Source organism: Periplaneta americana, chromosome 15 (genome assembly GCF_040183065.1).
Source record: "Periplaneta americana isolate PAMFEO1 chromosome 15, P.americana_PAMFEO1_priV1, whole genome shotgun sequence".
Lineage (NCBI taxonomy): Eukaryota > Metazoa > Arthropoda > Insecta > Blattodea > Blattidae > Periplaneta > Periplaneta americana.
The window spans coordinates 122,120,558-122,136,137 of NC_091131.1; the positions used below are offsets into that span (position 1 = coordinate 122,120,558).

General features: G+C 35.3%; 1 protein-coding gene across 2 annotated transcripts in view; it reads left to right on the forward strand.

Moving 5' to 3' along the window:
- Positions 1 to 15,580, forward strand: part of LOC138715310 (neurogenic protein big brain-like) — a 458,428-nt gene that overhangs the window by 428,342 nt on the left and 14,506 nt on the right. The window contains exons 4-7 of one of the 2 annotated variants that reach the window (XM_069848091.1): positions 5,174 to 5,242; positions 6,077 to 6,185; positions 7,818 to 7,859; positions 12,489 to 12,647. In XM_069848091.1, coding sequence (XP_069704192.1) covers positions 5,174 to 5,242; positions 6,077 to 6,185; positions 7,818 to 7,859; positions 12,489 to 12,647 — 379 coding nt within the window. The remainder of the gene's footprint in view (positions 1 to 5,173; positions 5,243 to 6,076; positions 6,186 to 7,817; positions 7,860 to 12,488; positions 12,648 to 15,580) is intronic. The other variant, XM_069848092.1, reaches the window with a different exon arrangement.

Below are 15,580 nucleotides of genomic sequence, written 5' to 3' on the forward strand. Positions count from 1 at the left end.
TTATATGGAACTTTTCACGTACATTTAAATATTTTATCGAATTATTTGTATGCAAGTGTGTGGACTGTAAGCTACATGTTAAACTTTACGGAAATTGTAGGCACGAAGTTGCTACAGTTATTTGTAGTTAAATCGCTCTTACGTAATGTCACCCACGTGATGGGATGTGTGCTTTCAACTTAAGCGAACTTGTATTGAGTACTGAAAGCCAGCAATCTTGTCCTCCCCCCATCCTCTCTTGACGATTCTGGAAACATTCCAGAATTTTTATCTGGCATTTGAGAAGAAGTGCACGAACGACAGTCCAAGTCCAATAGATAATTCTTTCTTCCTTCTTCTTTTTTCTTGTCTTGCACACTCCTCTCTTCCTGTTTTCTTTTTTTTAGTTTTTATTTTTGTTTTCACTTTTACTTATATTTCGTATAATAACATATTGATAACGGTTAGCGCATCTGGCCGCGAAACTAGGTGGCCCGGGTTCGGTTCCCGGTTGGGGCAAGTTACCTGGTTGAGGTTTTTTCCGGAGTTTTCCCTCAACCCCGTATGATGGGTAACTTTCGGTGCTGGACCCCAGACTCATTTCACCGGCATTATCACCTTCATCTCATCCAGACGCTAAATAACCTAAGCTGTTGATAAAGCGTCGTAAAATAACCTACTAAAATAAAATAAAAATAAGTATTGTGATGCTACAAATAATCAATGAGATATTCGCTGTAATAGACTTATACAGGGTGAAAGGTAATCACTGCACCAAAATGAATCTGGTAATAGATCATGAGGAGAGGTTTGAAAAATCTAAATAAGGTTTTTTTCTAACATTCACCGTTTTAGAGGAAGTCGTTATGTTTCTATTAAACATTTTGAAACATCACGGCTACTGCAATAACTCTAGCAATCGCGGCCATCCCTTAAATTCCCCTCCCCCTATGCTGTACACAGTCACACGCACGCGACTGTGCGCTACGTTGCAAGATTTGTTTTTACAATTTTCGCAATTATTAAATTTAAATTCATAGCTAAACGGCTTAATTTGCAAAAAAAAAAAAAAAAACTCAAGATAGTAACATTCAGATTATGTTTACCTATCTGCTTGTACAGCAATCAGTCATTTCTCTTGGGCCGTTACCGCTGCAAACATTGGACAAAGACTTTTTTTTTTTCCTCTTTAACGGTGTTTCATCGAAGGAAAAATGTAATAAAAGTTTTGCTGTATTTGACATATAGAATCATCTCTTAAATTTTGGTGCATCGATCCCCTTCCGCCCTGTATTTAACAGCATTTTTGATACCAAGCAAGCGATTTAGGAATGAGTTTGTCATTGTGAGTGGATTGCGTTCACATTCACTATACCCCTATACGAGCCAATTCAACTAAGAATGATGCACATGAAATGCAGTAACCTTTTCAAAAATTAATGGGCATCTATTGAAGAAAAAACAAAAATGGCTCTTTACAGGACATTTGCTCGAATCATTCTCTTTTTAATAATTTTTGTTTCTTACATAAGATCACTCTTTGTCTTAAAATATTAATAGAAAACGATGAGCAGAGAAAAAAAAGTGTTTAATTTCTAAACTCATATTTTATTTTTAGATCATGAAAAAACATTCTGCATCTACAAAAAAATAAACTGTTTTTTTATCCTTAAACTAAAATGTACAAAGTAAACTGCTAAATATCATCAAAAATATTTACACTAACAATCAAAATAAAGTAAAATTTAATTCAAAATTGTCTGAACTTGATAGAGGAGTAAGTCAAGGTTACAGTATTTTACCAACATTTTTCAATACTTATCTGAATGAAATAATTGAGAAATGGGCGCAAGAATTCACTGAAATTAAAATAAAACGAAATCACGGTATAAAATCATTTGTAGATGATCAAATAGTTATATAGAATATGTTTAGATTCAAAAATATTAGAAAGGATAAATTAATTATTTTACATATCTCGGAGACACATTATCTTTTTTTCGATGAAGTAGACATCTCACAGAAAATTTCTAAATACACCAAAACAATGGGAATAATATTAACACCATTATGAAACCTTCCCTAGTACAAAGGCATACTCGAATTCGCCTTTACAAGACCTTGGCGAGACCTGTACTTTGTTACGGCAGTGAGGCATGGACGTTGAGGAAGAAAGACGAAAGCAGAATAACTGCTAATGAAATGAAATTTATGAGATATACAGCGGGATATACGAAATGAGATCACAAACGCAATGAAGATGTAAAGGAAGAATTACAACTAGAACCTATAATTAATCACGTAAAACATTATCAGAACGACTGGATAAATCATCTGCATCGCATGCATAGAGATAGAATCCCAAAAGGCATGCTCCACTATCTTCCAAACGGGAAGAGATCTCTCGGTCGTCCAAAGAAGCGCTGGATTGAAAATTCAGCTGTGAGATCGTAACAGGCCATTTGGCCTAATACTTGAAGGGAAGAAGAAGAAGAAGAAGAAGAAGAAGAAGAAGAAGGAGATAAATGATAGAAGAATATGGAATGAAAATGTCAACCAAGAAATAAAACACAATGGCTTTTAAGGGACATAGTCGAATAAGAAATAATAAAATTATTGAACAAAGGACCTCATTTAAATATCTAAAATGCTTACTATCCTATGAAAATAAAAATATATAAGTAACAATTTTAATACAGGATGTTTAAAAGATATATTTTAAAAGATGGTAGAACTCGTCAAAACAAGTAAAAAAAAGTGTAATAAACATGAACTGAAGTTAATATCTTCCGAGATATTATAACTTACTTGTTAATAGCAGATGCTCGTTGTAACTTCCATTGTCATAACACGTCCTTCTGCTCGATGCTCTGGTTGATCTCTGATGCACTACAGGCGTTGAAGACACGCTCCTGTAGCGTTTGAAGTTTTCAATGGATGCTGCATAAACTAAGGCCTTAAGTATCCCCATAGCCAAAAGTCCAAGGAATTAAGATCTGGGGAACGAACAGGCCATGGTACAGGACCTCCCCTGCCAATCCATCGAAAATTAAATACTCGTGTTAGATGACTCTATTATGGAAATGGGCTGGTGCTCCGTCATGCATAAATCACATTTATTTTGTAGTCTTTGATGGTATAGCTTTTACTCCAGCAAGACTGGCAATTGGTTTGCTAAGAAACACGATACTAAGAACCAGTTAATCTACGGAGTAGAATGCATGGCCCTATTAAAATGTCACCAACATACGTTTTTCTTAAAAGTATTAAAGGAACATCACAACAAGGAAAAGCTCTAAAACTGCTTTTGGACAATTGAGACCAGAGCGGATCAACCAATGGTTCAAATCCATGTAGGTCTATCTATAATTGATATGATGATGACATAAGATCACGTGATAACTGAAATGGCATTGACAGCATGTTTCCAAAAAAAAGTTTTGTCAGATAATTATTTTATTAGTTACTAGACTTGAATGTTAGGCACTAAAAGTTAAGAATGCCACTGAGTATAGTAGTGTCCGTTGAGAAGATTTCAGGTCTGGTTCACAAGATTCCAAAATCTAACAATAGAGAACTAAGTCATATGGACTGGAGCTTAGTGAAAATGAGGGTTTAGGCCTATGGAACAATATTGTCAGTATTTTGTTTTGATACCGTTAACGGTCCAAGGCACGCGCTCACTTACGGGAACGGATTCGTTCTGCGCATTCGGATTGTTATTATAGTATCGCACACTTTTCTGCATTTCCGAATTGATCAACTAAGAGTGTTGTTATTTACCGATAGAGCAAGAACATTATTTCCTTGTGTTCTGGACTAAATCTGAAATGAGTAACTCTGGGGAGGATGTATGTATTTTTAATTACATTATCTTTAGAAGAAGAAATAACAAAAATGCTTCGCATCATTCGTTTCATTTATGCCTTCAATATTACCGCGATTGGAGGCCTTGCAGTCGATATACTGTCATGGCTTTCTTTATTTCCATCTTGGTCCCATACGGAAATTCGTCTAAATTTCTCTGGCCAGAATTCTTGACGGAATCCAGTCATGCGGACAGAGGCGATATGGCCAAGTGAGCGATGTTCAATTTAAAATAGTGTAAAGAATGAAATTTCGAAAGCGCCGAGCGAATCTCTTCTGGTACAGACCGATTATTTAGTCCTGACAGCTCAGCGATGCGAAAGAGGGGAAGTAATAGGAGTAGTGGGGGGAGTTCCGGAGTAGAGATAAGAGCGAACGATCGGTAAAGGAATGCAGTACAGCTTAACTGTACTGGAAACACAACGCTCTACCGCACATGTGACATCCGATCGCTCTGAATGCAATAGACTGACTAACTCGAACACCCATTGTCGTAACTTAATGGACTCCCCTGACCCAGGCGCACACTGCCGGCGACTGTCAGGTCTAAATAAGTGAGCGCTCTCCTTTATCCGCCAACTATACGTCAGCTCGCGGTTTACTAGATGCATCCTCTAGCCCATATGACTTACAGCTCGACCAAGTTAAGTCTGCGAGCCGAGAGGGGAAGTTGGAGACAGTTCTGTAGGGAAAGGAGGCGGTAACGAGAGGAGACCAGTACAGTCTCATATGACAGCAAAGTTTTCCTACTGTGCTTCAGTTCATAGAGCGGTAACAATTTAAGACGCTTTGAAATAGACTGTACTTCTACTTCTGCTTGACAGTGAGGTTTGGCGTTCTGATTGGCAAGCGTGGGCGTAGGAGAGAAAGTTGCATGAGGGGGGAGGCAGCGTAACTGTTGCCTTTATCTGAAGACAAGGACAACAAATGCGTGCGCTCCGTAGTGTATTTTAAACGATGTGCACACGTTGAAATCTGAGCGTCAAGTGACCTATGTGGCAACTGTGTTTTGCCTCTACATTTCATCCCGATATCCCCACTCGCAGACTTGACTTGGACGAGCTGTAATTCTCTATTGTTCGATTTCGGAATTTCTTTTTCTCTTAGTTACTTCGCTTTTTCCTTTCCTTCATATTTCATAGACTAGGAATATGAATGTGTAAAGCTAATGTGTACACTTTCAATGATCAGTGAAATAGTTTGCATTACTTTCCTGTAGCACAGAAAAGCGTCCGTAGGTTTAGTGGTCGTTTTGGGTGTGTAGAAATAAAATAAAAGGATAATATAATATTCTCATATTAACAATATATTTCTCCTTTGATTGCAGATGCCTTCCATGAACCCTGCCAGAACTTTGGGTCCTGCTTTTGTGATGAATAAATGGGACAATCATTGGGTAAGATTTTGAAAGTAACTGATAATAAGTGGAATGCACTATGCTTCCTTTTTATGCTCATGTATTTGTTTATAATTACTTGATTAACTATTTTATTCATCTACGTTTATTTTGTTAAATAATAAGTCATATTTTCAAAACTACTTATTTAAGTACGGATTAATAAATGAAATTTGTTGATTACAGTATAATTAATAGTTTATTAAGTGGGACTTACGGTGATCAATGTCAAGTTGAAATTTGTTCGGAATTCTCCCCTTTCTCTTGCTGTTTCTCTCGAATTTCTTCATTGGTATCTGTATAAATTAAATAGTTGACAAAGATGTGTCCCTGTAGGTAAATGCTAATTTTCTCGACACCAATAATGTCTTGCATTTTTGTCAACCAATGATTTCGTAGACCAACATTTGAAATTCTTTCTTTCTTGAGAAACAAGCTTAACTTACTGTGAAGTCTTAAAGCAGTTCAGATTTAATGCAATTGGCTGATTTTCAAAAAGAGTGATCCTAGTCGTGGAAAATAATTTTATACTCCCACTGACTGTAAATTTGGCAGGAGTCAAATTTAGGTGAGGCAGGTGTTGGAAGACTGCCTTTCACTGGCTCGTTAAAGCAGAAAGATTATTGAAACTTAATTCTGATAGACAATATTACTTTCCTTTGAATATCTAGAGTTTACATGTTCCAAAAGAAAAAAAAAATCTTTTTGTAATCTTATTAGCACTGGATATAATTTGACCACACTTGCAACAAATTAATTGAATCTGAATTTTCATGTTTATGTTTGTTTTATATGATAATAGAATTCTAATAATCTAATTTTTATCTTTTGTAGGTATATTGGTTTGGCCCAATGCTAGGAGGAATGGTTTCTGGCCTCATCTACGAATTCATTTTTAATCCAAGGAGACACATTCGGCAGCCCAAGGAATCTATTGATGGAGGTTAGTTATTTGTGGTATTACTTCCGCTTTATATGATAGTAAGTAAGACAGAAAAATGAATCACAGGAAATGATGAACTTTACGAACACTTCGGCTAAGAAATAATGCAATTTTAGGGATGTAATTTCAAACTAGAAGCAACTTATTTAAAAACAGGAAAACTAAATAAATACATATACGTAAATATTGCTTATTGCCAATGATGTAATAGATACTATACAACAATTTAAATAAGTATCGTCGTCTTCGTCTATGTTGTCTTCGTCGTCGTTTGTCACCATTCGCCTTCATCGTATTTTGTCTTCTTTCGCCTTTATTGTCTTTATTTCTCGTTACCCTTCATTGTCTTTTGTCATCGTTGGCCTTCGTCGTATTTTGTTGTCGTTATCCCACAGTGTTTGGCTTTGTTCACCTCCATCGTCTTTCACTACTATATCGTCATTGTCATCGTCACCATCATATTCCTTTTCATCAAAACATTGTAATAAATAATTAATATTGTCGTCACTATCATAATGGTTGCCTTAACCAGAAGATTAAGACGTAGTTTTATTAGTTATTATTGCCATTATGCAAATCTGGCTTTCAGGTAGAAGCTTCCTGTGAAGCAAGCTTGAATAATTTCAAGGGAAAAATTGTTCCGGGGCCGGATATCGATCCCGGGACCCTTCTCTTAGCGCACGAATGCTCTACCGTCTGAGCTGTCCTAGGAACTATACACGACACTGTCACAATTCTTCTCTTTATATCCACACAACTCAAATGGGCTGACAAGACGCCAGAACCCAACTTTGAGTACACACAATTCTGCGTGACTTAAATTATGGCTTCCTGTTAACGTACCTACAGCAAAGAATATATTATGCAAATCTGGCTTTCAGGTGGATATAAAGGGAAGAATTGTGACGTGTTGTGTATAGTTCCGGGGTAGTTCAGTCGATAGACCATTCATGCGTTAAGCGAAGGGTCCCGGGTTCGATACCTGGCCCAGAACAATTTTTCCCTTGAAATTATTCGTTATTGCCATTGTTTCTATCAACGATGTCTGCACCGGTTTAATTCTTTGAAAAGGATTCTGGTAAGATTTTGGTTAAAACTGTGCTGTCCAGCAATTTTTCGGAGTCAGCCTAAATTATATTTTCTTCTTGATTTGTGGTTACAAATTTGAAATAAGCTCCAACCCCCATGTAGTTACGTATTTCTATGTTAATCTAATTTATAGTAATTAACCGGTCCGCCATCTTGAAAATGGTATTATCACATCATACGTTACCATGACAATCACAGTAGTTAAACTAAAAACTATCATTAGTACCGGTTACTAAGAAAATACCAATAGTTGCATTCCAGTAACTTAATTTTACCAGCTAGTTTATTTCTACATCTACTCCATATGTTTGTTGTTCTGTATGTCAAGTATGTAAAAGTTCAATTTTCTCAGATTACCATTAATTTATATACACTTTTTGCAATATAGGCCTACTATAGTTTCATACGAACCTTTCTTGAATTAGTGTTAAGTATTTCATTTGACTGTCGGTATTCATTAATTTTATTATCAACATCTCTCACTTTTATATGTGATATAATTGTAATTTATTAAATTCTGCCATTCTCTCTTATTAATTCCAGTTACAAGAGATGATACTCCTACACCAGTGCCATTAAATAACTGTACGTATGTTTAAGGTATCGATACGCTGTAAATTGGCCTGGAGTAACAATAAGTTGTTTAGAGTGTTTTATTACTTGAAATGGATTGGGTGAAGCATATAGGCCTAACCAATTATGGAGACTAATCACTAATCAGTAATCTTAACTAACTAGCGATTTGATTTATTTGCGTTAACAACATTTAACACGTGAAACTACGATATTAACAAACTAGCTAGTTTGAAACGTTAATGTGCCATGTGGAAAGATAATGTATGTAGATAGGCAATTTGACTTACACACTTCCACTTTGTCTTTCTTTTAACGTGAATTTTTGTTGAATTATATAATCATCCATCGTCATCAACATCACCACTACCATACATCATCATGCAAGATCTTTATCATCACTTTCATAGTCGTCAATTACCAACTTTATCATCAACCATCCTTAACCTAGCGTCAACATTGTTATTATCCGCGACATCATCGTCACAATATTCATCGCATTATCTTCAACGTCCTTCTATGTAGTAAAGTTATAATGTCCGTAGACCTATTTCTAAAAACATTGTACTGTTTGTTACGTAATATTTTCCAACCAAACAAACTGAAACAAAGCACCAGACTGCCTACTGACAATTCCAACACTGGCATAAATACAAGCGAAATGTGAACTATGCGGAAAATTACGAAAAAGAATTAACTCAACATATCAAAGAATACAAAAAAATACTGAAGGAATTGCAAGTTAATCCAGCATTTTTCAACCTTTTTCGACATTTTGCACAAGTAAAGTTATAATTTAAAATTCCGCGCCATACCTATATAATATAAACCAGTGGTTCCTAACCACGGGAGAGGGGGATTCTTTTCATAAAAACAAGTGAAATACTATATTTTTTTAAGGTTGACACGATATTTTAACTTTACTGATTTGGTAATCCTGGCTGAGCGTCAGTCATTCTCTTTTCTGTTACTCACACATACACTATGTTTAATGAATGTTGCTTTTTGCTGTGTTCACTGAAAGTTGACTTTTGTGGACTCTGTTTTTTTTTTTACTACTTTTTGGCTCTTTTTGTTACGACAACCTTCACTGTTTTCGTTTTCATTTTCTCGTGGCTCACCAGCAGAGCATTTGCACACTGGTTGAAAAGGGCTGGGTTAAGCTATAGTTCTGCTATGGTGATTATTGCCGAACAAAGAACATTGGCGATGATTGCCCAGCTTTCAATGTCAGCCGAGTGATTTCCTTACAATGAACATCGTCCTCTTTGCTATCGAAAGTATATGCCATCAAAAAGTTTGATGCTTATTTTTCTAGTAGAGAAGTAAGAGTTAAATGGTATCAGTGAGATACATTGTTATATTTATGACATTTAAACAGAGACGTATATTTAAATTATCTTCCAACTGAGCGATCTGTATCAAAATTACGTAGCCTAGTTTGTTATCAATTATAGTGGTTACAATAATTGACGCTATTGTCCAAGCGAATCAACTTCAAACTAGTTTTAAGACACACTTCATTTGGATTTTAACACGAATGTCACTCAGCCTACCTGTCAGACTTGGATAACCATTGCACATATAAGGGTGCACAATGAACCGAAGCAAACTTCAAGTACAAGGATCCATTCCGGGTGTATCCCTCGAATAGACATGCTAAGTCTGTACTCTTTCTTGTGCAATTGATTTGTCAAATAAATAATTTTACCTCACAGTTCTTAGAGCTTCGCCTTCACGATTTACAGTACTAACCTTTACATTGAAAAGGGGACTTTGAGTGAGCCATGTAATAAAATTTAGATAACATTTGTACAATAGCAGTTGTAGTCCTCGTTTTGTTTGTTTCAGAACAATAACAGGAAGGAAGTGAGCTTATTTATACGAGCAAATAGAATGAACGTAAGGGCCTTAAAAATTGATTTTTTTATATAATTACCTTAAAAGCAAGAGTTAATGTTGTGTTGGGAATGCAATGACGTCATATCTAGTTTGTTTTATTCTAATAAAAAGAACAAGCGCTTGCTTCAGAGCAGTTTCGGTGTTCCATCTGTAGATCTTCTACATTGATATTACATGCTTCTTCCTTCCTCTCATTGTTTTTCCTAGTAATTAACTTCTTGTAATTTCTCGTGTTGATCTTTTGTAAATTGGACTCAATCTTTTAAAGAATTCTAAATTGCTTGAAATATAATTACACTAAAAGAGAACATAAACAACATTTTAGATATATTTGGAAAATATGTGTTGAATAATGAGAAGTATACATGTGTACTCCATTTTTTACTTTCTTCAAATAACAAGAAAGATTTTGATGCTGCAAAAAATAACTTCCCCCAAACTTTCAGAATTACATTTAATTGCCTCCACTTATGTTTCCACATGATCAAGAATGAATAGCAGTCTGCAAATGTACTTCTCTCATCGCAACCTTATTTTAAAATGTCTTCTGACCACGGTTATGAATTTGGATATGTTGCATGTAATAATATTGTTAACCATAAACATGTGTTATTCTATTGATTACCTTCTTGTTGAAACAATATATTATATGAGACTATTATAGGGTGACCAGATTTCCGAAATAAAAAAACGGGACACTTATTAAAGTTGACATGAATCAACATTTTATCTAAACATTCATTATTACTTGCGTTTATTTTAAAGTAATAAATACTACATTGTTTACAATAAGTAGGCTATAATAATTATGCAAGTACATAATAGAGTAGCACGGATACTTGGCTTAAGTCATTGTTGACAATTTTTTATATTGCGACTAGTCTGGATTAATTAGGTTAGCTTATCTGTTTAAAAATACTTCAGATTAATTGGACCTTACATCATACCCATTTAACTGTATTCTGAACTTGTTTCATAACAAAATTTTTGCCTGGTATTACTTTTGAACTATTTTAACATTCTCCCTGAAAATCAACTATACAATCTGCATCACATTTCTTTGATGAGTGAATTTGTTCTAGAAGTGTTAGCCTTTCATTCGGGAAACTATAGAAGTCCATGCAAGACACATTTTTGAAATGACATTTTGTGATTAAGATAGTCTTCATGGTTTTAATTTAAAACTGATTCTTTTCGTCAGATCAAATTAAATTCAACAATGAAAACACTCTTTCTGATGATGCATTGGTGCCAGATATCCCTAACACAAAACTTACAATCTGAATTATGTTTGTAAAACTAATGTCTTTGTCTTTCATAATTTGTAATGTTTCAGTCCATCTTTCTGTAATTTTAACATCACACTCCTTCCAATGTTAAATTTTTGCTCCATTTGTTCTTCACATGATTCACTTCACTGAATAGGTCATCTTCACCTACCACTTTAAAAATATTAGTGTCAATTTTGGCAATAACTCGAAGACATTTTTGAACTTCAGAACAAAAAACCTTTTCATATTGATCTAAAATCTGAGGTATCGACTATCGAATTGAATTCATTACAGTGATATCTGATGGAAACAGTAGGTCTATAGAATTAATCAGTGTTTCATGTGATTATTAAATAAAATAAAAGAAAAAGAAATATTTTGACAATAATTTAGGGAAATGGGACGCCATTTAAAAAAGGGACAATTGGCATCCCGAGCATACTTTTCTCGGGACAGGGGACAAGAGGCTGAAAAAAGGGACAATTCTGTTAAAAATGGGATGTCTGGTCATCTTAGATTATTACGATTCTACTCCATTGAATTTCTTCTTTTGTCTTTCATTCTTCTCCTTTGTCTTCTCTTTTTTCTGTCACCCATCTTTCCATTTTTTCTCTTTTTTTTAATTTTATCGTCCACAATTGACAACTGGCAAATGGCTAGAACACAGTTTAATATAAAACAACTTCTATATAACACTGAACAATTAAAAATAAACATGAATATAAAATTAACAAGAGAGTTTTATCTTGTCTCTATCCCATCAAACAAGAAGGAAATAAGTACTCAGGTGTGATATATAAAGGTCTGACATAATTTGTTGATAAGAAAGGTATCTCCTTTAGATGCCATGAAGGTGCATGGTGGGTATGGAGGTAGTGAAGCATGCTTCCATGGCATTAGAATGAGATAGACCTAGTATCCAATTTGGCAGGTAGCTGTGTGGACCCTAGGGCTATTCTGAAAGTTTGGCAATGAGAAAAATTCTATCATATCCGGCATTGATTGCTCTATCAAATAAGCTACCTGGTACCCATAATTTTCCTGCAAACCGTTTTAATTAATAAATTTTATACCGGACAAAGCTAAACCTCATAAAACCTTCCAAGATATGTAACTTTAAGTTCCCATTAGGGGACTATAAAAAAGTCGCGTAAAGAAATAGAAAATAAATATAACAATCAAGAAATAAAATTACCAAACAAAATTGGGAAGTAGAAAGTGCTTACTTTGATATGTAACTGGACCACAAAGAGATGTGAACTAAACAAAAGCAAACAGCATCGTGATGTCGAAGAGCAGATTTCACTATACCAGCTCGACAGGGAATATAGGGGAAACAGAATAGTTCGAAAGGGGAAGGAAAATATGCACATGCATGCAAGTCGTGAAGAGGAGAGGAGAGGAAAGGATGAGGTATAACTGGCGCAACTATTTAAAATTGATTTCTTCGTTTATTTGTATTTTACAGATTCTTCAAGTATCCATTCTGATGAGGATCCTTATGATGAACTGGACAAGCCAGCAGCTCCAAAATTTCATGGTTCTACTTACAACACACTTCGAGGTGCTGACATCTACAGACCTGCTGTGAACCATGGAGGGCCACCAACACCAGCTTCACCTACAGGTACAAGAAGTTTTCGCTTTTCTGGCCTCGTTCTTCTTAACTTTTATGTTTTATGTACTGGTATATAATAATGCCTATATGTAGTTGCTGCAGTTTTATCTTTCTTTGTATCCTAGAATGATATTCTCTTTATTGTTTCATATCCAACATACTACATAGAAATCAAAATCGTGTGACAACACTTGAGACCCCTTCCTTGTAAGATAATTTCCTTTATCGATATATTGCTTGGAGAATTGCTTCTGCAACTCGTGTCGGATAGCAGGTTTTCATTACCAGGTAATTAAAAAATCAGTGAATATGTTGGTGATACACTTGAAAACCTCAACTTTACTGTGTGAAAAAATTGTAATTTAAACAGGGCTTCCTTCTACAAGAATAAACAAATTTCAATTGAACTTTTCATGTTCGTATAGTATTTTAAATAGAACGTAATATTATGCATAACATTTCAATAGTCAGTATGTTGCAATTTTTATTCACCAATTATTTATGTAATTAAATTTTGTGACGCCCACTGGGCCACCAGGCGTTTTTCGGCTCCCATAGACCTTAAATAATCTTCCGGGTTGTCTTATTGGCTAAGTTAAGTAAACATAAAAACTACTTTATTTAAACGAGAAACAAATTTAATAACAAATATCATTAATATAAAATATAAGTACAATTGAACAATTTAAAGAAAAATTACATAAACTATATTGCACACCATGCTCTTACATACTCACACACTCCCATTACAAATTCTTAAATCTCTCCAGAACACTCATACACGATATACACCTTCTAAAACACAGACCTATGCCATACTATCCATAAAATGACTCTTTGCCCCGGTGCCTCTCATGTAAGTCACCATCCAAATAACCAAATATAACAACCACTGAGCACACAATACTCTGCTTAAGGTTCATGTCCAAATCAGCAAGTGAAATCCCTTACTAGCACAATAACACTGTCCCATATAAATACCTCAAACACAACTCTCCAACAACACTCGTTTGTATATTGATACATCTACATCTCCACTATCCACCACCGGGGTATGAATTCCACCCCCAGGTGAACAGAATGATCTCTTCACCATACCAGAAGAGAATCCCTCGGCACACAACTCACTCCACATCCATGAAATGGCATAGCACGGGCATGAAGTCAACATACATTAACTGGCAATGTCAAACACTCGAGACATTACTAGCCACAGCACTGAGACAAACTGGTGGCGAGAGACTCCGTACAGCCTGGCGATGCAAACAGCTTCACAGTGCGGGCCCGATTCCTCTGTTACCAGCCCAATGTTAACCGCCCAATGAACCGAGCGAGAGTCTCATGAGACTACGACAATGTTAACTGCGCAACTTGCCAGGGCGAGGGTCCCTAGACGGCATGAATCAGGAAAACAAAAAAAAATCCGTTACCATTCAAAAGCTCCAATGAGAACTCACAACCCAAAACGAAAACTAGATTAATATTGCAACCGTACCTGTATGCATATGAAAATGAAATGGAGATACCTAACAGAGAAAACCATACTACTAAAAAGAAGAGGTACCTAACATAAAAATAAGTAACTAATTAGAAGCTACTAGAAAGAATACAGAAATGAATATAAAAGAAACAGAAAAAAAGAGAAAAAGACCACCATCGCCACAATTTATTGGAAACCTTGCGTAATTTCCATTTACGTCCATTATTTGTGGAATAGAACCATGATCAAACTTACAAGAAAGAAACGAAACAGTTTCTCTTCATGCAGCAAACTGTGACTGAATCCATATTATTATTGACTGCTTAAATATAAATTACTTTATTTTAATAATATTGTTTGTAGAAGTACATTGATCATGGTGTGACAGCCCATGAAGAGCCAAGGTCGAACAGACGACCCCTGCCCTTGCGTTCTCATGCCTCAGAACGGTTGTCCAACCAGTACGAGAGTAATGTGTGGTCAGCACGTTGAACCCCCAGCAGTCGTAGCTGACTTACAGAATCGGATTTTGATACTCATGCAGCTCCCAAAATTTATCACAATTCTGCATGGGCACTTGTTCCATGCACTAGCTGAAATTTCATGAAAAAATTTCTTTGCCATGAGGACTCGAATTGTGCTCATTCCTTACCACTAGTCCAAGCTGTAACACCTCAGATCACCTTGCTACTGTGCAGGACACTTTTATTACTACTATTGCTATTATTTTCATTGTATCATTCAGTAAATGCAATCGTAAAATATGTATATAATGTGAAAGAAAAATGATTCACAGTCTTTATATGCAACAAATAATACATTTCTACCAGATATTATACCGTTTAAAATCTAATTTAAGTACTTTACCCTAAACAAAGACAACATGACTATACACATACTGAAGATAAATTCCCAGTATTTGAAACTCTGTATAATGTGGGGGGGGGGGGGGGGAGATTGCAAGAGAAACGTGATATGTCGAGAAAAAGACGTGTTTTCGTCCCCATTAACTTTTTTCTTTAGACACATTTTGTAAGGCTGCAAAGAATATATTTTCGAGATTTTCGTGGAAATGAACATTTTCAGCATCCCTGTTACCGAAGTAATTCAATGGTGTTTAGGTAAAAGTAAATATCATATAGATACACAATTATTTCTACTTCTCATTGCGAATTTTCAAAGTTTTAAAACCCAGAGCTACACACAAGTCAAGAAATAGAGGATAATAGGGGAGAGCAGGCTCATTGTCCAAGAATTTATCATCCTTTATACACACATTAGTTACACGTATGTGAACCACTGAAGCAAGGTCTTAGACATTTAGAATTAAAAGTAAGGAATCCCATAATACCGCTGATATAATACAGTTTAATATTTATATCAGTTATATATTTTAATTTTCGCAAATAGAAAATAATTTTAGAAATGATTACAATATACTGTACATGTAGCCATTTTATGT